We start from the raw sequence: 24678 nt of genomic DNA on the forward strand, positions 1-24678 counted from the left end.
GGCCTTGATATACACAATTTCACATAATTTGAGCTTCAGATTGAGAATGTATTTAATTGAATAAATGTAAGTATTCGACATGAGATGGCAAACCGCATATATTTAAATGGTCGGAAAAAATAGGCCCTCGGAAATGTAAATAATGCCCTGTAAAACGGGGGTATTGCAACTAATTGGGAAATGTTTATTTCTGAAATTGCATAACACCTGTTTTAGCACCATAACAATCACTGAAAAAGTTACTTATCCAGACTTCAACAGTTTTGAAATATGTGCCTTTAGCACAGCAAGAAAGAAATACTTTCTTTTGTGCTTTTTCTCTTGCATTGGGTAGCTTGAGAAGCAACATTTGGTCAATCCATAATATTGGGTATACCAAAATCTATTTAAAACTTGATTGAAGGAAATAACTCTCTTGCTTGGTATTATAGGACCAGGTCAAAACATAGTCTCCTTATAAAACCATCATGGTGAAGAGGCAAAGTATAATTTCCCTTGTGAAGAGGCAACTGACTAGCAGACCATAAATGCTCTTGAGGAAAAAGCAATGTGGAAAAACTACTAAATCTCTAAAACATGCCATAGATGTTTACATACAACTGTTGTGAAAGTTGAAAAAAGGACGAGTGTGGGGAAGAAAGGTGCTGCTACCAAAATTATTTTAGGAATAAGAAAGACTGATGAATGTCTTTGGTGGAACAAACATTTCACAAGCCTTGTATAAAAATGGAACTGATCGTTAACTAACACATTTTAGTTATCCCTCGAAATTACTTTATAACTGTTTTTACATGGAATAATTGACGTGTCCTCATTTTAACCATATGGAGGGCAAACATTAAAGGGATAGTTCACCCAAAAAATTCTCATAATTTACTCACCCTCGTGTCATCCCAGATGTGTATTACTTTCTTTTTTCAGCATGACACAAATTAAGATTTTTAGAAAAAGTGAATGAGACCAAAATTCTGAAGCTCCAAGGCAGCAAACAAAGTGGTTAAATTATATCTTCACAAGTGATATGATAGGTGTGGAAACGGATAATAATAATAATAATACAATAATAAAGTCCTTTATTACTATAAATTCTCACTGCACTGTAGGTGGTGATCAATAAGAATGTGAATCACCAAAAACAAAAGAATATTGAGAAAGTGGAAATGGAAAGTAAAAAAGGACTTCTCACCCACACCTATCATATTACTTCAAAAGATTATTTTTAGGATTATTTTTATGCTCCCTTTATGTGCATTTTGTATAAATATGAATGGAAGTGACCATTGAAATACACAAAGAGCATTATTCAGTTAAAATGTTTTTTTGTTTTTAGTGGCTGAACTTTTTCACATTTGTATTTAAGTGGCCCTTCCATTTAATTGTTTTGGAAAATACATTTTTGATATGTATTTGGTAGAGGAGGGCATGACTCCAAATCTGTTTCACAAGCCTCATCCTGTTTTCTTCTAACTAAAGACTCTTTCATTTGAGTGTAGTTGTAATCTTTAGCAGACATCCTAAAATCCCACCACATTTATTTTATTTGTGTTTTCTTTTAAGGGAGATAAATCTGCTAATGTTCAATGCTTAGCTAAACAAGATGATGCACAGTCTAACAGGAGGTTTGACAGAAATAAAACACAAATCAAAAGGCTGAAGTTATCTGTTTAAAACATTGATATCAGGTTTTCCCTTTATTTTGTAATGCATACATGTGTTTCTGAATGGATTTGTGGTTTGATAAACATTTAAAACAGTGACAGTACTATATAGCAACAGTAATATGTATTCGAAAAAGCAAACTGCCTCGTCTAAAGTGATTGGTAAAATGTGCTCTTCACTGCAATACTTTTAGTCATCAGCACAATTAGCATTTCCATATCATCATGCCACCTGAAATAAAAAGAATACCTTTTGTCCACTTTTTGGCTTTTTGTCTCATATACAGGATCTCCAAAACTGACAGTTTGTGTGTTATCTTAGAGAATTTGTCTTAAGACAGTTGTGAGTAAACTCCCTTAACCTCCTTAAATGTAATAATATATTTACTTTATAACTGAAAATGAATGGAATTGTTCAGTATTAACAATTAAGCCATTACTGTATGATATTGCTCACATATGAACAATAATGGCGTTATTTTAGGTTGACAACTGAATTATGATCATCTGAATTCAACATTGCATAGCTCAAATCCACTCTGTTACATATCATATAATGATGCTGCTTTTCCTTGTGCTCCCAGTCTAGTTAAGTTTTTAGTTGCATTGTGGATTAGCAATATTGGACATGCAACTTGGACTAATAGACCTTTCCAGTAGTTCAGACAATTATTTTTGTAATAGTAATCAATATTTACATATTTACAAGGTCATACAAATACTGCATTAGTGATCTTGAAAAATCAGACATATTTAGAAAATCTGGTCCATGTGATGTCATAGTTGCCTTCTTGATGGTGTCTTGAGTATCCAGTTAGAACCATCACATCAGTTAGAAAACAGTGGAGAGATGAGACCCAAACCGCTGTGGATTGGACATCTGGCCTATGAATGATAAAAATGAGAATTCAGGATTTCATGTTTTTGTGTGAATTTTAACATTGCTGAGCATAATTTTATCTTGATGGGTGGTGAGTAAAGACCTTGTTAAAGTCTGTCAGGCTATCAGTCTTAATTGGCGAAGTGGAAGGACTATAGAAAATATTCAAAGGTCTGGGAGATTATTTCATCATGTTTAAACATGCATTTTTTTTTTACCCTTTGCTTTTTGGTGTGAGTGATATACAGTCTGTGTATTGCGTCTTTCAAAACCATTCAACCTCTGATTTGGGGGAAAAAGGCTAAATCACTCTTATGTCATCAGTGCCTAGGGAGGATTATTGCCCGTAAACAAGCTTGCTAACTCTGGTGCCAGTGAGACATTGTGTAAATTACGTGCATCAGCATCATCCAAAGCAGGCACCAAAGCATAGACACCCCATCTGATGATCAGAACTGAAAATAAGCTCAGTCAAGGACACGTAATTAACTTAGTTTGTACACTGAGTGCCAAGAAACTGGATCGCTTCTTCATCAGCAACCTGATGTACAGCCTGTAGGCCTCTGACAAATCTTGTCAGAAAGCAATCATTGATGGTGTGGGACACGGTCTGTCCAGCACTGCAATTGCAGATTTAATTGGTGGCTTGCATTCAGCAAACCAGGTTGGCAGCACATCGACCCTGGTTGGTTCGGGACTGATTTAGCGTGCACCATAGGCATGGTATATTAAAGCCAGCAGGACAGAGAGACAGTTCATCTATTAAGGATTGGTTGACAACCTCTGCTGCAGCCCACTCAGCACTCCAGGCCAAATTAGCTCTGATTTCTTCTGGCAGCTTATCTAGCCAGATGGGATGTCTCTATGAAAGACAAACTGCTGGATGTGATGTGATGTCCGCATGTACTGGGAGATGATCATTGTTGCTGATCTTGACCAACATATTTGCAGTTGCAAGCTGTTGTCGGATTTGAGGTGGTGCTATAAGACTGAGATCTGGCAACCACAGAAGGCAAGTAGAACGTTGTGTTCCAGATATAATGCGCATGGAGGTATTAACTTGTACAACAGCTAGCTTGGTTTGGGGTGATCCTGACCAGACTGGGGTGCATAAAGTTGAGCAGTTGAGTTCTATAGAGCCAGAGTTTTTGTCCTGAGGTTTTGTGTCATGTTGATAATGTGGTGAAGCAATCAGCAAAATCTGCAGGGAGAAAGCGTACAGCTAAATAGAGATATCCTATTCGTTCTCAGCCAAACAAGAAATCTTTTACTCATCTAGCCACTCCTTCAACTTTATTGGCTAGAGGTTGTGTGTTCTCTAGCCGACACTGTCAAAAATCTTGACTTCAGATTGCAATCCCTGGAAACTCCTCCAACAATGTCAAATTCAGCCCCATCTTCCATGCCTTTTCTGCCAGCAGTTCTGCCACCTAATGCTGTTCTGACATCTAATGCTGTTTCAAATCTCCCTTGCAAGTTCTATCCCTCTCCTCCGTCAGATAGGAGATTCATTTCTCCAGCTGCTGATCTTAGATCATCCAAGGTAAAGGCGTTAATTTAACCTCCCTCTTACTCCCATGTCCTGAATGCAATCACGAGTTGGTGGATTGCGGAGACGTAGCAGTAGTTCTTAAGTCATCTGATCCGAGATTACTCCGCAATCTCCTGTTTAGCGAGTTTGTGGTTGCTTTTGGCATTTACAGAGATGTTATCTGCAGCACTTTTCCTGAGCGGAGGCAAGAACTTGACTGCTATTTAGCTATGATTGCGGAATTCAATCAAAGGTATGGAGTACATTTATTTACGAATACCACAAATAATTTTCCACAAAATCGACTATGTTCATTACCCAACTCAACTATAGACTGGACTGGTCTGTTACCGACACGGAACTCCTTATGAGGCATTTCAGCGGACACCATGCTCACATGCTCTGTTTGCAGCTCTCCCAGCCACTCTGTTGTCAACGCCCCCACCATTATGCGTGTTTGGGGTTGTTATGAAAACTTCAGATAGTTAACAAAATGACAACCGGAGGAATTCATCCATACATGTTTGAGCCAAAGTCTGATTCCGAAATTGAAGAAAATTAACTCCCTCCACAAACACCACGAATACAGCAGTCTGTGACAGTGTGGTAAGTAATCACTGTAACTTACTTGTCTATTTGTGTGACAGATATTACCTTTATTGTTGTTTAAAACAAGGTGCGACACAATGGTGTGTAAATTGTTACATAGTTTGAGCATTTTCCAAAGGTGAAACATTTCTGTGTTTTACAAATGCTGAGTAATGCATGAAAGTACCAAATAAAGTGTAAATACATGGTGCTATCACATTTATAACTGGGAAAGGAAACACTTACCATGCAACATGTAAACGTATTCATGATACATTCACTGGTGTTTGTCGCACTGTTGTTTGTCATATCATCTTTCATAATATATTCAGTGAAGTGACAAACTCATATGTTAAACTTTACAATGAGTCATGTTTTCATTAAAAAGGAAAGAGATTGTCTAAATATATTGATATCAATACTCTTTAGGTGCATCTGTGGCAATTGTACCAACAGAACAAGAAAATATATGGTGCTTAGTGATCCCTGTGCTTTAAAACTAATACACGAGCATCTAAAATCACTAGGATCAAATCAAATACTCAGTACACATCTAACAGTTTGTAACAGACTAAGCAAAATAGTTAACTGGACTGGGGCAGAAAGAGCTCTGCCCAAGGGAGACGCTGGTCCGCCGACAGCTAGACCGTACCATGGAATATACATCACAGGGTTTACCAGAGTAATCAGCACCTGTAGAGCACCTATCACAGTACAGGGCATATTAGACCCCTTAGAGGGGCTGGCTGCAAACTCCTCTGGTGAGTTTGTGAACCAAAGGGCTAAGAAGGAAGGACATCCAGGATCCACGACTTTTTGAACTCGACTAGGGGTAAAAGCACACGTTTTCCCCTCAGGGGAGGGGAAAGGCGCTTTAAGCAAGTGATACACCCAGCCAGCTATTCCGTATTTCCGAACTCTACCTGCTTATAACTGAAAGAACACGGGACAAAACAACAAAAACTAGATTGTAAAATCTCGCAAAGGTATTAGGTGTTGCCCAGACCGCTACTCTGCAGATGTCTGCTAGAGAGATGACATTGGCCAGTGCCCACGAGGACGCCACACTCCTTGTAGGGTGTGCTCGAACCCGCAAGGGGATGGGCACGGCCTGGGTCTGGTAGGCCAATGCAATGGCATCCATGATCCAGTGGCCAAGCCTCTGTTTGGAGACGGCATTCCCTTTCTTCTGTCCACCAAAGCAGACAAAGAGCTGCTCAGAGCATCTAAAGCTCTGCATGCAATCCAAATAAGATTGCATCTGCCGGACCAAATTCCAGGCAAGTGTCGCTGACAGAGAACGCTTGCAGGTCTCCCACCCTCTTGATGGAGATGAGCATAATCAGGAGGGCTGTTTTTAAGGAAAGGACACTCAGCTCGACTGACTCTAGCAGCTCAAATGTGGCTCTCCTAAGGCCCAGGAGGACCACGTAGAAATCCCATGAGGGGAATTGGCATGGCCTGGAAGGATTCAACCTCCGGGAGTCTCCCTTCATCATACTCCTCCAAGCATTGTTATCCTTTTCAAGGATATTGCACAACAATGCTCCCCTTAACCAAATGTTCACCCATTCATAGCTCATAAGCATTGTAAACATTGTTTACTCCTTTCAACGGTATTGCACAGCCAACGCACCCTTTCCCCTCATTTTCCTCATAAGTTTTATTACTCTTTTCAAGGGTATTTCACAACCAAATGTTTGTCCAATTCAGGTCTCATATATCATACAATTTTGATAACTCTTGTCAAGGGTATTGCACAACCAAATATTTGTACAATTCAGGGCTCATATATATCATAAGCTTTGGTTACTCTTGTCAAGGGTAATGCACAACTAATTGCTAACCCAAGGCAGGGCACTAATGCATCAAACATAAAAAATTATGCTCCCCTCCTTCATTGTTTTCTTTTTGTAAAGGTATTGCACAAATTATGCTCCCCCAGGCTGAGTCATGGCTCCCCGTTATATCAAACCACAAAAAGCATCTGAGGTTTGCAACAGAGACTGGACTCAAATTCTGCATTTACCATTACAAAAGTCTCAGCCTCAGATGGTGTATGCACAGACCATTCAAAGACAATCTGATGCAAGTAGCATTAACAGTTTATCAGGTAATCTTGAGGAAGCCGAAGGTCACCCAGCAGCAGTGTCTGGATTCCAAAAGAGGAAACCTGCAGAAACACTCATCCATTCAGGTCCATCACCCTGCAGTGTTTGGAATAGCTGGATATTGTTCAATTTCTTTTAAGTCACTTTGTTAAGAGAGAGTCCAGAGAAAGCACCAAATCAACATAAACCAACCTGGACCAGCTGGTTGACCAGTGTAGCCTTGCTAGTTAATCTGTTTATCTACACCTGATGGGGACAACAGCATCCAATGTCAGCATTCAAAATACAACATACAGTTGAAATCAGAAGTTTACATACACCATAGCCAAATACATTACAACTCAGTTTTTCATAATTCACGACATTTAATCGTAGAAAACATTCCCTGTCATAGGTCAGTTAGGATCACTATTTTAAGAATGTTAAATGTCAGAATAATAGTAGAGAGAATTATTTATTTCAGGTTTTATTTCTTTCATCACATTACCAGTGGGTCAGAAGTTTATATACACTTTGTTAGTATTTGGTAGCATTGCCTTTAAATTGTTTAACTTGGGTAAAATATCTTGGGTAGCCTTCTACAAGCTTTTCACAATAAGTTCCTGGAATTTTGGCCCATTCCTCCAGACAGAAGTGGTGTAACTGAGTCAGGTGCGTTGGCCTCCTTACTCGCACACGCTTTTTCAGTTCTGCCCACAAATTTTCTAGTGGATTGAGGTCAGGGCTTTGTGATGGCCACTCCAATACCTTGACTTTGTTGTCCTTAAACAATTTTGCCACAACTTTGGAGGTATGCTTGGGACCATTGTCCATTTGGAAGCCCCTTTTGCGACCAAGCTTCCTCATGATGCCATTTATTTTGTGAAGTGCACCTGTCCCTCCTTTAGTAAATGGTGGTGTTCTTCAGCTAGCAAGCCTCGCCCTTTTTCCTTCAAACATAACTATGGTCATTATGGCCAAACAGTTCAAGTTTTGTTTCATCAGACCAGAGGAATTTTCTCCAAAAGTGAGATCTTTGCTTTTTATGGTGGTTTTGGAGCAGTGGCTTCTTCCTTTCAGAGCAGTCTTTCAGGTTATGTCGATATAGAATTGTTTTACTGTGGATATAGATACTTGTCTTCCCATTTCCTCCAGCATCTCACAAGGTCCTTCGCTGTTGTTCTGGGATTAATTTGCACTTTTCGCACCAAACTACATTCATCTCTAGGACACAGAGTGTATGATGGCTGCGTGGTCCCATGGTGTATATACTTGCATACTATTGTTGGTACAGATGAACGTGGTACCTTCAGGCATTTGGAAATTGCTCCCAAGGATGAACCAGACTTGTGGAGATCCACCATTTTTTTTTTAGGTCTTGACTGATTTCTTTTGATTTTCCCATGATGTCAATCAAAGAGGCACTGAGTTTGAAGGTAGGCCTTAAAATACATCCACAGGTACACCTCCAATTGACTCCAATTAGAAAATCAGAAGCAAATAGGCTAATAGCCTAAAGGCTTGACATAATTTTCTGGAATTTTCCAAGCTGCTTAAAGGCACAGTTAACTTAGTGTATGTAGTGTAACTTCTGGACCCACTGGAACTGTGATATAGTCAATTTACAAGTGAAAACAATCTGTCTGTAAACAGTTGTTGGAAAAATGTATTGTATCATGCACAAAGTAGCTGTCCTAAACGAGTTGCCAAATATGTAATTATGTAAACTTCTGGCTTCAACTGTATGCTAAAGCCTAGCAATGCTGGTCTTTTCAGAATGGTAGAAACCATTTTTTCTTTTTCAAATTCCAAAGTTGTGCTACAATTTAATTAAGGATTGAGTGATTTACCTGACAATTAAATTATTTGTTTGTCACTTTTGAAATAAATATGAAAGCAAGCTCTTAAAAATGGTTTAAGTTTTCATAAAATACTTACATTCTTGCTCTTCTGCTTCAAAGTTTTGGACAACTTGTGATCTGTAATTGAGAAATGTAGATATTACTTTGCATTTAGGTTATAGGTTATATGTTCAAAGCATTCTAATAAAAAATATGTTAAATAAATACAACAATTCTGCATTAGCAACTTTAAAGGGATAGTTCATCCAAAATGAAAAATGAAAATTCTCTCATCATTTACTTACACTTATAAAATTGTTTCTTCTGCAGAACACAAATGAAGTTTTTTTATAAGAATATTTTAGCTCTGTAGTTCCATACAATGCAAGTAAATGGTGGCCAGAACTCTGAAGGTCCAAATATCACAAAAGCATAAAAGTAATCTATACAACTTCAGTGGTTTACTCAACGTCTTCTGAAGTAATTCAATCGTTTTTTTTGGGTGAGAACAGGCTAAAATGTAATTCCTTTTAACTATAAATCTTGACTTGAAGTGTTATTGAGCTTGAAATCATAATCATGCCTAGAGACTGCAATAGCAAGATGTACTGTGAAAAAGGAGTTATATTTTGGTTTGTTCTCAGACAAAACTGATTGGATCACTTCAGAAAACATTGATTAAACCACTGGAGTCATTAAATTACTTTTATGATGCATTTATGTATATTTATGCCACCATTACAGTCTTTGCATTGTATGGACCTACAGAGCTGAAATATTCTTCTAACAATCTTCAATTGTGTTCTTCAATTGTGTTCTGCTAAACAGGATGTGTTCTGCATACACATAGGGGATAGCATGAGGGTGAGTTAATGATGAAAGAATTTACATTTTTGTGTATACTATACATTTAAGTTTCGAGGTAATTGTAAGGTTACATGCAAAGTTACCCCCAGTCCAATGACATTCTTGCTCTGTGAAGTTGATGCCGCAGTTTCTGTAGGTAAAGTGTAAGAATAAAAACAAAAATGTCAAGCCCGGGTGACATCGGTTTTCCAACAAAAACCATACAAAGTGCTCTTAATTTAATAATCATCATCTTTACTAATTTAAAGGGCCGTTACAAATGAACTGTGGGCATAAACTTGATGGCATAGTGTAACAATCTTCATTATTAGGATCACAACAATGTCTTCATGCCTGCCCAGTCACGGTTATATTAAGAAGTAAGTAGAAGAAATAATAATCACCCTAAATTACCAGAAGAAGATGCCGTTATTTCAATCAGTGTTTAAATAATAATGTGTCAAGCAGGGCATGGCCGAGCGGTGTCTGGGCAGAGCAAGGCCGGAGAGGTAAGTGTTGAACGAGTTCCACCTGTGTGCCACACCAGTCTCACGTTCAAGTGAGGAGACACAGCAATCTTGTGTGTGTCTGTGCTGGGTTGTAATGCTGATAAACAATATGTTTTGGTACACTGAGGGTTTGTACACTGTAAAGTCATGCATTAAAGTGTCTTATGTGGATTGTTCACCCGGCTCCCGCTTCCTCCTCCTCAAGAAAGGCAGAGGTCTGCCAGAAATAATAAGAGTAATCTATTGGGAAAGTTTTCCAAACATTGTGCTGTTTCTGGCTCCCAGCATTAAAAACATGGCTCATCTTTAGTTTTAACAAGGTCCCTGATCACGTCAGTCTGTCAAACAAACCTTTAAGTGTAGATTGTATTATGATTTTTTAATATTTAAATTGATTAAATAAAAGTTTCAAAAAGAGTTTTGTGGCTTATATGTTTATGAGCTTTGAGGCTCTCTCTTGCTTGTGTACTCTTAATTGTACAAAATAAATAAATATATATATATATATATACACTCACCTAAAGGATTATTAGGAACACCTGTTTAATTTCTCATTAATGCAATTATCTAATCAACCAATCACATGGCAGTTGCTTCAATGCATTTAGGGGTGTGGTCCTGGTCAAGACAATCTCCTGAACTCCAAACTGAATGTCAGAATGGGAAAGAAAGGTGATTTAAGCAATTTTGAGCATGGCATGGTTGTTGGTGCCAGACGGGCCGGTCTGAGTATTTCACAATCTGCTCAGTTACTGGGATTTTCACGCACAACCATTTCTAGGGTTTACAAAGAATGGTGTGAAAAGGGAAAAACATCCAGTATGCGGCAGTCCTGTGGGCTGAAAATGCCTTGTTGATGCTAGAGGTCAGAGGAGAATGGGCCGACTGATTCAAGCTGATAGAAGAGCAACTTTGACTGAAATAAACACTCGTTACAACCGAGGTATGCAGCAAAGCATTTGTGAAGCCACAACACGCACAACCTTGAGGCGGATGGGCTACAACAGCAGAAGACCCCACCGGGTACCACTCATCTCCACTACAAATAGGAAAAAGAGGCTACAATTTGCAAGAGCTCACCAAAATTGGACAGTTGAAGACTGGAAAAATGTTGCCTGGTCTGATGAGTCTCGATTTCTGTTGAGACATTCAGATGGCAGAGTCAGAATTTGGCGTAAACAGAATGAGAACATGGATCCATCATGCCTTGTTACCACTGTGCAGGCTGGTGGTGGTGGTGTAATGGTGTGGGGGATGTTTTCTTGGCACACTTTAGGCCCCTTAGTGCCAATTGGGCATCGTTTAAATGCCACGGCCTACCTGAGCATTGTTTCTGACCATGTCCATCCCTTTATGGCCACCATGTACCCATCCTCTGATGGCTACTTCCAGCAGGATAATGCACCATGTCACAAAGCTCGAATCATTTCAAATTAGTTTCTTGAACATGACAATGAGTTCACTGTACTAAAATGGCCCCCACAGTCACCAGATCTCAACCCAATAGAGCATCTTTGGGATGTGGTGGAACGGGAGCTTTGTGCCCTGGATGTGCATCCCACAAATCTCCATCAACTGCAAGATGCTATCCTATCAATATGGGCCAACATTTCTAAAGAATGCTTTCAGCACCTTGTTGAATCAATGCAACGTAGAATTAAAGCAGTTCTGAAGGCGAAAGGGGGTCAAACACAGTATTAGTATGGTGTTCCTAATAATCCTTTAGGTGAGTGTATATCAGCATTATTGCAAGTACAGAAATTTGTCAAACAGTTAACAAAAATCCATCCAAATCCATCCACCCAAACTCACGCCATTTTTTGAGCCAATACCTGAGTTTCCATCTAAATGTTTTCCATTTCTAAGAGCATTTCTAAATATTTGACTGAAGAAAATGTGAATAATTGTGTATTTTTATCCACTACGTCTCACGCTGAATTGGCTGCAATGCCCATACGGTGCCAGCCTCCTCATACCAGGGAGTGCCCGCTCTCAAAACTGTTCTGGCAGATTGTGAGGACCCACTTTAACATCCAGCTGTGCGTTAAACGCTTCCAACTGTCAAGGGCTATGTTCTAAGAATTGTTTGCCAAGGTGGGACCTTTCCTTGGGCCAGTCGCATGGCCCATGGATAGTCACAAGCTATCACACAAATGTTACCCCATAACACGTGCACAAATTGTCAAAACGCTTCACAGTTTTGAGAATAAACTGTTGCATCACTTACAGTAAATGCATATTTTGCCCTTTGCAAAACTCGACCTCTGTCTAGCGCATCAAATTGTATGTACATTTTGAGTTTATTAAATTAAATACACTAAACCCTGAGGTATTTGGCAGAGCCTGGTATAGCAATGACGTCATTAAATTATTTGTGACAAATGTGCAACAAATTTGCCAACTTGATGATCTTGACCCAAGTTACTGTACCAGGCATAATGTTTCCAGGTTGTTCAGGTTAGACAAATCAGACATTTCCAGCGACCAAATTAAAGATTTTCACTTGGATTTAATTAGGCCTTCCTAGGACATTCATCTGATTGATCTTGAGCCACTAGAGTGTTATCCTTGTTTTAAAGATCACTGCAAGACTGAAAGATTAACTTTATCACAAGCATCAGTTTTTAAGCAGAAAAAAAATAGGTACTTGCAGTATTTTCCAGTCTGTACAAATGGAAAGCAGCCGCACAGCCTGATACTATGATCACCATAATTCACTGTAGATGTGGGTTTTAGAGGTGTTGGCAGTATTGCATACATATATCACTTTGAATTTTGACTTGAAAGATTTGATCTTCATCTGACCAAAGAATCTTTTCACACATCAGTATGAGTCATTATTTTACTTTCTTGCAAATTCTTTTCACATGACTCTTTTTGATTAGTGGCCTCTTTTGTGGAATTCTCCCATACAGGCCCTCTTGATATAGTTAACAAACACCTTTAGTCTCAACTACAGAACTCTATAGCCCTTTCAAAGTGATCATTGGCTTCTCTTTGAGAGTTTTGAGGGTTATTTGTTGGTTCCTAATAATCATGCCAGCAATACCCACTATGACATACAATATAGATATCGATACTTATTAAATTGATGCATAGCTTGTCAGTGGTGTCTCAAGTTTATTGTACTTTTACAGTCAGGTCCATAAATATTGGGACATCAACACAATTCTAATCTTTTTGGCTCTATACACCACCACAATGGATTTGAAATTAAACGAACAAGATGTGCTTTAACTGCAGACTTTCAGCTTTAGTTTGACGGTATTTACATCCAAATCAGGTGAACGGTGTAGGAATTACAACAGTTTGTATATGTGCCTCCCACTTTTTAAGGGACCAAAAGTAATGGGACAGATTAACAATCATAAATCAAACTTTCACTTTTTAATACTTGGTTGCAAATCCTTTGCAGTCAAATACAGCCTGAAGTCTGGAACGCATAGACATCACCAGACGCTGGGTTTCATCCCTGGTGATGCTCTGCCAGGCCTCTACTGCAACTGTCTTCAGTTCCTGCTTGTTCTTGGGGCATTTTCCCTTCAGTTTTGTCTTCAGCAAGTGAAATGCATGCTCAATCGGATTCAGGTCAGGTGATTGACTTGGCCATTGCATAACATTCCACTTCTTTCCCTTAAAAAACCCTTTGGTTGCTTTCGCAGTATGCTTTGTGTCATTGTCCATCTGTACTGTGAAGCGCCGTCCAATGAGTTCTGAAGCATTTGGCTGAATATGAGCACATAATATTGCCCGAAACACTTCAGAATTCATCCTGCTGCTTTTGTCAGCAGTCACATCATCAATAAATACAAGAGAACCAGTTCCATTGGCAGCCATACATGCCCACGTCATGACACTACCACCACCATGCTTCACCTATGAGGTGGTATGCTTTGGATCATGAGCAGTTCCTTTCCTTCTCCATACTCTTCTCTTCCCATCACTCTGGTACAAGTTGATCTTTGTCTCATCTGCCCATAGGATGTTGTTCCAGAAATGTGAAGGCTTTTTTAGATGTTGTTTGGCAAACTCTAATCTGGCCTTCCTGTTTTTGAGGCTCACCAATGGTTTACATCTTGTGGTGAACCCTCTGTATTCACTCTGCTGAAGTCTTCTCTTGATTGTTGACTTTGACACACATACACCGTCCTCCTGGAGAGTGTTCTTGATCTGGCCAACAGATGTGAAGGGTGTTTTCTTCACCAGGGAAAGAATTCTTTGGTCATCCACCACAGTTGTTTTCCGTGGTCTTCCGGGTCTTTTGGTGTTGCTGAGCTCACCGGTGCGTTCTTTCTTTTTAAGAATGTTCCAAACAGTTGATCTGGCCACACCTAATGTTTTTGCTATCTCTCTGATTTTTCAGTCTTATGATGGCTTGCTTCATTGATAGTGACAGCTCTTTGGATCTCATATTGAGAGTTGACAGCAACAGATTCCAAATACAAATAGCACACTTGAAATGAACTCTGGACCTTTTATCTGCTCCTTGTAAATGGGATAATGAGGGAATAACACACACCTGGCCATGGAACAGCTGAGCAGCCAATTGTCCCATTACTTTTGGTCCCTTAAAAAGTGGGAGGCACATATACAAACTGTTGTAATTCCTACACCGTTCACCTGATTTGGATGAAATCAGCTGAAAGTCTGCAGTTAAAGCACATCTTGTTCGTTTAATTTCAAATCCATTGTGGTGGTGTATAGAGCCAAAAAGATTAGAATTGTGTCGATGACCCAATATTTATGGACCTGACTGTAGTTCTATAAACTGTTCTCTTTAAAGACCCCATGAAATGGCTTGTGCACCATTTCTGTGACATATTTCCAATTGAAATAGAAAGTTGGAATGGTACCAGTGGTTATATTGGGTTTTGTGAGGTGGCAGAACCCTAAGAGAAGGGTGAGGGTGGGGTTGTGTTATACATTGTTTCCCTCCAGTTGAACAGCTTGAAATGGGCAGCGGAGCACGTGTGCTCTTAAAACAGTGACACTCTAGGAAAATTTAGAAGAGCAGGTTCCGACGTAACACAGACTGGACTATTTTTTTCTTAGAATCGAAGGTGCCGGAACACCATGCCAAGGTGCCAGAAAGCAGTTCCGGACCATTATGCACCAAATTAACCACTGAGGGGGACATCATTTTATTTATATATATATATATATATATATATATATATATATATATATATATATATATACAGTATAATGATGTAACATGTTCACAAATATTCATGACTTCATGTACTGTATGTACATGTTAATTTCTTAGAGTAGCCATCCATCTATTATAACTTTACTGCCAAAGAAATTAATAAACGTATAATTGTAATTTTTATATTGTATATTTCTGCATATTATTTTCATGTTTAATAAAGTATATTTCATCCCCATCATTATTAAATTCTTGTTTTAGGATTTTATTTACAGTGTTATTGTATGCACTATTGAAGAATTACGACAACTGAGGCAGTACAATATAATCTAAAATAATGTAGTCTCTCATTGAACTCATATCCACCATTTCAACTCTTAAAATGATAAGTGCAGTAAAATACAATCCTTAATAATAGATAAAACACTTGAATATATTAATTAAATATACTGGTGGTTGGTTAGTATGTAATTGTATTTGTCTGAAAAGCGCAAGAAGTGTCAAATTCGTTCAAAATATAAATACGTGTGTTGTTTATCTGTTTCAAAGCAAGTAAAATTCTTGTTTTAAATGTTTAATAGAATAACATAATATCAACATGAAAATAATTATGACCAGCTTCCTGTCATGATCGCACACAGGTGATGTCCAGGTAACCTCAAACCTTGAGATTCATCCGTGCAGAAATGCAGTGCCGAAAACACAACTTGTGTAAAGTGTTATTCCCCAAATTGCTTGCAATTTGACATTTCAACCACAGATTTTGCTAGAGAGCACAAAGTTCCACGGTGCAGCTATAAGCATATTTTCCAATATTAACTTTTGAGATCTGTATATGTACTTGCACCCCTTTGTGAGTTACTCTTCATTATCATTTATGAATTTTCTGCCCCTACAAATGTCTGCTTTAATAATCCCACCCAACTTCTAAGAACCGAGGACTTGGCAGAGACAATACAATAGTCATTGTTAGGCATCTGCATCATCACAAATGGATACCAGATTGAGGTGAAACATATTATGCTGACTGGAAATCTTTCATCATCAAACACTATGGAGAATATTGCCAAGTTTAAAAAAAAAAATAAAAAAAAAAAGTGTTTGTAATTATTAGTCATCAAAATGTGTAAACAAAAGCTTGTAATCCCTAAAACCTGTAACTTTCTATGTTTTCAATGCTGCTGAAACCGTCAACTGGTTAAGGTTATATTGGTTCAGTGGTTAAGGGTCAAAGGTTTCCCACTTTTTTGGAGGGTCACAATGTCAGGACATGTTTTGTACATTAAACACTTAAAATAAGATTTGGACCTGGAGTAAAAAGCTCATATGGCACGTTTATAGAGGGATGGCATACCTTTCTCTCTAGGAGGCAGTAGACAGTAAGTAGGGTGAGAAATCCTCCACAGATGGAGACTACAATGAAGGCCAGCCTGTAGAAATCATTGCTGGAGGACCCCTGAGGATCTTGCCTGAATAACTCCACCGCAGTCTCTTTCAAAGAGCAAACATATGGCTTTAATCATTGCTGAAGGGATATGTGTGTGTGTGTGTGTGTGTGTGTGCCTGTGAATGTGTGCATTCACATGTTCACCTGTGCTAGTGGTTATCTGTGTTACAGTATGGAGTGTGTTGCTGCTGTACTCTTGCTCGCAGGTCCAGTTAAGAGGAGTGTCAGTGGTTGTGATGAGTTGCAAGTAGAGGGACAGAACCTCCTCTACTCTTTGTAGTGCCTGGACAGGAGACTCATTGTACTGCCTCTCAAATGCCACAGGGTCCTCCTGCAGGGAGTGAGAGAGGTTAAGACAGAAAGGAAATCGTAACAGAGAAAGAAAACATTAGGATAATGCGATCACATGTTTTTTTTTTACACTGTTTTGTTTGATCTTAAGAACAGACAAAATGCTAAAAACATGTACAGTATGTGACATTGTCAGTGTCATGCATCATACAAATAACATACAGTGCTTTATTTGTTGAGCTGCCATGTTCTTTTCTAAAACACTTTTGGTAAAAAAAGTTCAAACTGTCAGCAACCTGGCAGGGGGCCCAAAGTGTTAAACCACGCTGAAAATCATGGATTCAATTTAAACCTGGAAGTTCAGAAACTGAAGTTTTAGAATTTTGGAAAATTACACAAAATAAAAAGAACATAGAATAAATAATAATAATAAATAGGAACAAATAATAATGATGGAGTTACAAGTATATGAAATATTTAAAGTTGCACTCAGTAACATGGCACTAAGCAGCATCACGCAAAAACAGAAAATCTCAGTTACCGATGTCATTGAAAAATGTACTGGCAGCCATGATTAATTAATTCCGTGTGTGAAAGTGACAAATTACAGGTGATTATTAAGAGAAAGCAAGGTCTTGTAAAATAAGGTCAAGAAAACTTTATACTGTATGTATCTTGTAAATTTAGATCTATCACGTCGTATTCACAGTCTGTGTAGTGACTCACTCTGAAATAGTGTACAATGACTTTCCAATTATTAAAATACATTTTATGAAATAATACAATTTATTAAATGTCCCTTTGTCTCAGATAAACTGAAAGATGCAAGTTGCAATACATTTAAGTTGCATATAATGATCTTAAGAGCAGATCAAAGTCCTTGTAATATAGAAAGTTTTTTTGTATACTTAGACAACGATGCTTAGATAACTTAGTGCTTCAGGGAAACCCAGCTCTCATCTGTTTTTCATCTCACATTTGCTTTTTATTACATTATGGGTCAGGTTTAGGTTTAAGGTTTTGGGTAGGGAGGTTTTGTTGATTTAAACTCGATTAACCATAAAAACCTAATTTGTTTGGGAGAACAAATGACTTGCTCTTAACTCCACACAATGGACATTTAAACTCTGAACTGCCGTGATACATGTAATGAACAGCATAATGTCATTTTGCAAAAATGTCCCTAAGGTTGCCACATATTCATGTGATCAGGCTGAAAATGAGGATATACCAAATACTATGAAATTCTGAAATTCATGAACATTTTTCAACTCAACTTCTCACTTGAGAGTTGAAAACAATTGTATTAATGTAGAAAAATGCAAAATAGAAGCATTTTCATTTGTGGTCTCAGACTTTTGAACCCCACTGTATCATCATGTTTCCTTTAGCTCATTTGACAAAGGGGGAATCTTAGCAGGTGAGAAAGAAAATGTATTTAAGGAAAAAAAGTTTTTAGAATTCTTCTTTAGTATTCCCTTCAGTAAAGTCAACAATAAGCACATCCTGATGTGTAGCTTGAAGGAGTTCCAGAGGTCTATTGCAGAACATGTGGTTTAGTTCAGTGCCAAGAGGGATGCTTTTTAAGTTGGTTCTTTTTTCTTTCTTTTTTTTTGGTGCATGTCACTCAATTGTACATGAAGGTTCAGTTAGCAATGATATAGCTAAATGTGAGCAGAGGTATAGATGTCAATGTTAATAAATCACAAAAATAAAATCCTTGTTTGGGATAAAGGAAGAAAAGGAAGAAAATGTTGAAAGCTGGTATACTGAGGGTGAAGAAAAAAAAACTTTTCACATTTGAAGTGTGACAAAGTAGCAGCATGACTTCTTTGTACCCATCCTTGAACTAGCACACTTCTCACGCACAGCTGATATATGACACCGGCTGCCAGACTGTCAAATCCTCAAGCTGAATTTCAAGAAATATTTATTAATGAAACATGAAAATGACCACTGTGATTTGTGATAGTCCACTGTGGTGCCAGGGTGGGCAATTCAATTAACAGTGCACAACTAGCGTGCAACTTTGCTTAAAGACAAACAAAGATCTTCTCAAACATCCAGTTGAAGGAACTTAACTGGATTTATTGGATTCTCTTGCGGAAAGAACGAATGAGGAGAGCAGATTTTTATAACTGACCTTGGGCAAAATGTAATAAATTAGTGATATTTCTAAGCATGCTTCATCAGAGTTCATCAGTTTTAGCCTTTGATATTGTATGACATAAAATGACTAGGAGAACATCAAGACTTTTTAAACATTTGAGCCCCACGTGTTTCAAATCTTTTGTAATAGAAAAAAGTTACAACGTTAGGCTGTCAATTGTATGTAAAAGTTTGGATGGCTAGCAACATGGAGCCTGAGACTTTAAATAGTCTTTAGACTAATCCTCCCAAGACTCTAGCAAATAGATCAAATAGAAAATAGAAAATCAAAGATTACTAACGCATAAGAATAAGTACAAATGAGATCTCTTTTTTATCTAAACTAGATAGCAATGAGATTAAATGGAGTGCAAATGGAGAATTTTGCTTCTCATAATTTTCTCCTAAGTTTCAGAAGAGATCTCAACAATGTTTCTGACTGTGCTAAAATTTGCACAGATAACAAAGTCTGAGATTTCAATATGAACTCAAAATTGTATCATCAAATTCTTCCAAGACCGAGTTATCTGACCTATGCTATCCACATTCATGTGGTCACATACAGCTCTATATTTTAGGCTAATTTCAATTATCTTACTTGATTCTATTTATATTTCTGTTTTAGGATAAACATCTGAGACAAAGTCAATGCTTAAATGAAACAACTGAAAGCTTCATTATTTCTCCTAACTGCAAGAACAACCTCTTTCTGAATATTTCTCAGGGTTACATATACTCATTTTATTCCATTTAGCCTTAAAGACTAAGCAATGTTGTCTTCGTAGCATGCACACACCTCCAGTTCTTCATTTATTGAAGGTATGCAGTGTTGCGAGTAGATGTTGAGAATGAGGTTCTGGATGGAGACCACTGCTTGTGCACTGCCGGATCCTCGCAAGTATTGAAAGTGGACATTTAGCAATTCCAGCACCCTTGGCAAAGAAGCCTTCACATAACACATCACACTCTGAAAGAAAAAAATACAGAATGTGTAAGACACATGTGAGTTAAACGTGAGTAGGTCCAACTGCTTGGGGATTTTTGGAATCTGAACATCCTTAAAACATTTAGATTTAGTTGAGAAGCAAACTGAAAATGTATTGACATTCATGCTTAAACAAGTTTTTTTTTCTTGTTTTAAGCATAACGATCACTAAATGTAGTTATATTTCTCTTTATAGCAAGACTTTGATTTCTTATGTCATTTTGCTTCTCAAATAAATGTATCTTGTTCAATACTGTATTTTACTGGAAATCAAGACAAAGTACTCATACAGTTAGAAAACTGAATCAGTCACTCAATTGATATCATCACATTTTACATAAGAATGAGAGTTTGACTTTTGGAAAGGCTCCTAAGAGAAGTGTTTTGGATTTGTAATTGGACCATAAATCAATGACTGTACAAAGATGTAGCCCAGACAGTTTGAGAGCATAGAAACCAAAGTTTAGAGGAATAGACCATGTCCACAGATAAAAATGTTGCTTCTATTAGTCAATGGTAACAGTATAACATAGAAGTCTGGAATGAAGATTTACATCAAAATGAATTTTAAACAGGTATCACAACATAAAACTATACTTTTGAGTGATGACACTTTGGAGTGAGGATCTAATTCAAAACACAGCTCCAACATTATTGCATTTCCAAGAGCAGATTTAAAACATAAGACATTGGAAACATCATACATTTAAATTAGCAGTAGAGAAGTTGTAATGAAAGTAAAGAAGACAACATCATCTATTTTTGAAAGTTTGATTTGAAATCAGAAGTCAATGTCTCTGTTCAGGAAAGCATAAAAACATACTACACTTAATATCTCTGCAGTATATAGTATGCATACTACATATAGGCACAATATCTCTTTTTTACTCATTATTTGGTTCAACTTTTAACACAAAACTTTACTAAAAATGCTAAATAACCATATTTATTTCAGGACTTTTAACATGACTAGAAAATGTTACAACAATCTAGTTTACAATTATATTGTTAGTGTTTATTCAGTATACAGTGTGTATTGCACAGTATTTATTTAGTCGCTTGTATTTCAAATAAATTTTTTCCTCACTAAAAAAGTTGTACTCCCAAAGAAATTAATAGTAATTTTGAAACTTCTGTATAAAATAATAACCACTCACATGAGATGTTGACTCCAGTCATATCAGTAACATTCATAAAAGCTGTTTTATTCTACACGGAGGGGGTCCCCTCGTGGAGAGGCCATGTTAGGATCACACCAGCGAATACTACTCGTTTGATCTCAGTAACCAGCCTGATACTGGACACTTTCCTTCATGGATGAAATTAATCATGGCATATTGTGAATAGTGAATTTCTTCATTGACATCAATAACTGAAAACTATTATATTTGAATGGTGCTGCGTCCATGTCCAAAGGTGTCAGTGGAAGTCCAAGACGACTGCCAAATTTACCAGCACAGCATAACCAAAACTTACTGAGTGCACCTCTAAAACATACTGTTTAAAGAATGTTTAATAACTCTTACCAGGTGTTTCCTTTCGATGAACGTATATGTTATTGAACAGCCAGTCCGCAACTGATTAGTCATCTGCAAAGTAATAAAATGTAAGACGAAAATGTTGAGACATCACACAACAAAGCAGGCACAAGATACTAGGGAACCTAACCTTTAAAAATCACATGATGGCACAATTTAGGGTGTGTGGCTTTTTTGATTGCTAACTGTATTGATCTGTTATCTCACCAGTTGTTTTAGTTGAAGTAGGTGGTCCATGGTTATGGCATGTTTGCAAGGACCAGGAATGTCCATCATGGAGAGGGGAACACACAGTAGCATAAGAACACACACATTCTTCCCCTAGTGACAGACAGAGAAAATAAACACAAACGCGCACACACAAGTTTATATATTTGTATCACAGACTGTATCACTCATTCAATGCAACTACATGCACTTAATAAACCTGAATATAAACACTTCACATTTCATGTTTTTTTTTTTTAATATATATATATATAAAATGTTCATCAAAATATGAACAATTAGAGCTGTCAATTTAATGTAAAAAAAAAAATTCTAATTAGTATGATTAATTAAATAAATAAATAAAATTGATTTACGCTAATATTCATGCCTTCTGACTCTGACTGAATATTTTCCTACCATTGGAGCAATTCAAGCTTGAAATTCATGTAACCACATGTTTTTATGAGCCACATCAGCAGGCGGCAGTCAGCGGGCATCAACAAATCTCACAAGCAGCGCAGCCACAGAATGACAGCCGATCACACAGGACATGTTCGTAACAACAGGAAGAAGTAAAACAGAGTGCTCGAGCGAGTTTCTGAATTTCAACTACTTTTAACTTGACAGTGTCCCACACGAAGTTTATGACAATGAAAATCAGCGAGACCCTCCAAATGCTTACGACTGAGACATATACATAGACAGACAATTAAAAGGGCAGATGGATTACAAGAGCTTCACTTCACTCGCCTGTAACGACAATGAAATATATTTCAATTTGAATTTCTAAATTATTTATCGTATTTATGATATTATCATATCATATGTATATATAGGGCATTTGAATCATTACGTGTTATTTATATTGTATTCCTTTTATTTGGGGGCCTTTCTCAGGTTCTTTCACAGTTTACTTGTTTAAATATTTTAATCGATTGACATCTCTAACAAAAGTATATGTTTTTTACATATGTTTTATATATTTTATAAAGATTTTTTTGTATTTTTATTTGGGGTACATGTTAAAAAACACAGTGAAACAATAATAAATAATTATAAAAATGTAATACAAATATTAAACCTTTTATTTCAAAGTTGATTATTTACTGAATTACTTTAATTTGCTTGAAATGATAAGGTAAAAATATGTTTAAACTTATTTTTTTCAAATTGCAAGTCTTTGCATATTGGACCCACTGATGGAAAACCAAAATAAAGAACTACTGTCTCATGTGCCGTGTCCACCCGCCCCACCTATATTTCTGTTCTTTTTCTTTCTTTCTCTCACTCTCTTTCTGTCTGATACCTGGTGCTTTTTACATTTTTGCATCTGCTTCATGTCATCGCTCACCCACTGTTTTTACAATATCTTTTTTATCTACTTTATTCAATTTAGATTTACAGGGACAGTGCACAATAACCATTTCTCTAAATGTGCCAGTTTAGCTATTACAGCCTATTTTCAACTGTAGCCCCGATCTAAGACAACTAATAGAATATCATCCACAAGATAACTACATAAAAGTACTAAACAATACACACCTTCACTACTTTAAAAGCCAATATAAACACCATACAATAACTTTCAGTTTAATCCTGATCAAGATTTATATTCAGAGACTGATTTAGCCACACGGTGAGTGTAAAATGCAGATCTGTTTTTTTTTCTCCCCTTTTTCTCCACAATTTGGAATGCCCAATTCCCAATGTGCTCTAAGTCCTCATGGTGGTGTAGTGACTCGCCTCAATCTAGGTGGCGGAGGACGATTCTCAGTTGCCTCCACATCTGAGACCATCAATCTGCACATCTTATCACATGGTTGTTGAGTGTGTTATAGCGCATGTGGAGGCTTCACGCTATTCTCCGCGGCATCCACGCACAACTCATCCCCTCAACCCACTGAGAGCGAACCGCATTATAGTGACCACAAGGAGGTTACCCTTGTGACTCTACCCTCTGTAGCAACCGGGCCAATTTGATTACTTAGGAGACTTGGCTGGAGTCACTTAGCACTCCCTGGGATTCGAACTTACGACTCCAGGTATGGTATTCAGCGTCTTTACTCGCTGAGCTTCCCAGGCCCCCGGTCTGTTTTTGTTGATTCATGTAAAGTAATTTTTCTGCCAATTAATACAGAGTTGGATTGGGAAAATAAACTGTCAAGGAGGTCTCAGGCCATAAATGGTTATTGACTGTGGAAATCGACATGCACAAATGCACATCAAATACAAAATGATCTAAAACAAAGAATGACCAATTGTCCAACACCAAGACAAGTGTTACATTAAACAAAACAAATTCTGTTCACAGCAATATGTGCAATGTACTATTTTTGCTATGTAATATTATTTTGCTGTTGAAATTGCTTTTTCGTTAACTGTAAATTGACATCAGTGATTGTTATGGTGTATTGTATATGAATTGAACATCAATTAATCCTAGCCAAAAGGCTTTTCATATAAAAACATCCCTTTCATGATTATACATATATAGCATCCTTGAGTGCATGGCAGATATCCTGGAGCAGAGATTGAGACAACACTGCTGTCTTATCACCCCTAAACAGTAATAAATCCTCTGTAAAATACCACGAGAGTCCATTAGACCTTCTCCAAATTAGTTTGAAGGCTTGAACTATGGAAACCACCTCTCCTATTTATCACCAGACTCAAATTAATAAGAGGTGCGTCCAGCTTTTAGAAGGACCACAAAAGATTTATTGAAGCCTATTGCCTCTAAGCTTACCTTGATTTTGTAGAAAAAGTGAAGGGGCGTAGGGTTGGTCATCTGGCTCACTGATCCAGCAGGAGAAGATTACAGTCCTCAATTAGACACATTTGAGCAGGCCGAGGTGATTTTGGGATGTGCAAAGTTGAGGCTGAATGAAACTGAATAAGTTAACTACTGAATTCGTCAACCATCAAACTAAAAGAGCTCTGACCCCTAAATTGAATTTGCTGTGC

General features: G+C 37.5%; 1 protein-coding gene across 1 annotated transcript; it reads right to left on the reverse strand.

Annotated features, from left to right (window-relative positions):
- Positions 1-65: 65 nt before the first annotated feature.
- csf1b (colony stimulating factor 1b (macrophage)) lies at positions 66-24678 on the reverse strand. The gene is made up of 9 exons (XM_052108480.1): positions 24461-24678; positions 21712-21825; positions 21493-21555; positions 19778-19948; positions 16687-16873; positions 16450-16586; positions 9539-9585; positions 8686-8726; positions 66-2543 (listed from the first exon to the last, which is right to left on the reverse strand). Exons 1-9 carry the CDS (start codon positions 24500-24502, stop codon positions 2491-2493), a joined length of 855 nt encoding a protein of 284 aa, XP_051964440.1. The 5' UTR covers positions 24503-24678; the 3' UTR covers positions 66-2490.

The sequence above is a fragment of the Xyrauchen texanus genome, chromosome 37, assembly GCF_025860055.1.
Source record: "Xyrauchen texanus isolate HMW12.3.18 chromosome 37, RBS_HiC_50CHRs, whole genome shotgun sequence".
Lineage (NCBI taxonomy): Eukaryota > Metazoa > Chordata > Actinopteri > Cypriniformes > Catostomidae > Xyrauchen > Xyrauchen texanus.

Excerpts from the sequence above, each read along its gene's own strand:
- csf1b (XM_052108480.1), bottom strand. The coding sequence starts at position 24,502 with ATGACCAACCCTACGCCCCTTCACTTTTTCTACAAAATCAAG. Across the intron at positions 21,556-21,711 it reads TACTTCAACTAAAACAACTG|ATGACTAATCAGTTGCGGAC; the intron begins GTGAGATAACAG and ends ATTACTTTGCAG. Across the intron at positions 2,544-8,685 it reads TGAAGCAGAAGAGCAAGAAT|GCCAGATGTCCAATCCACAG; the intron begins GTAAGTATTTTA and ends TATCATTCATAG.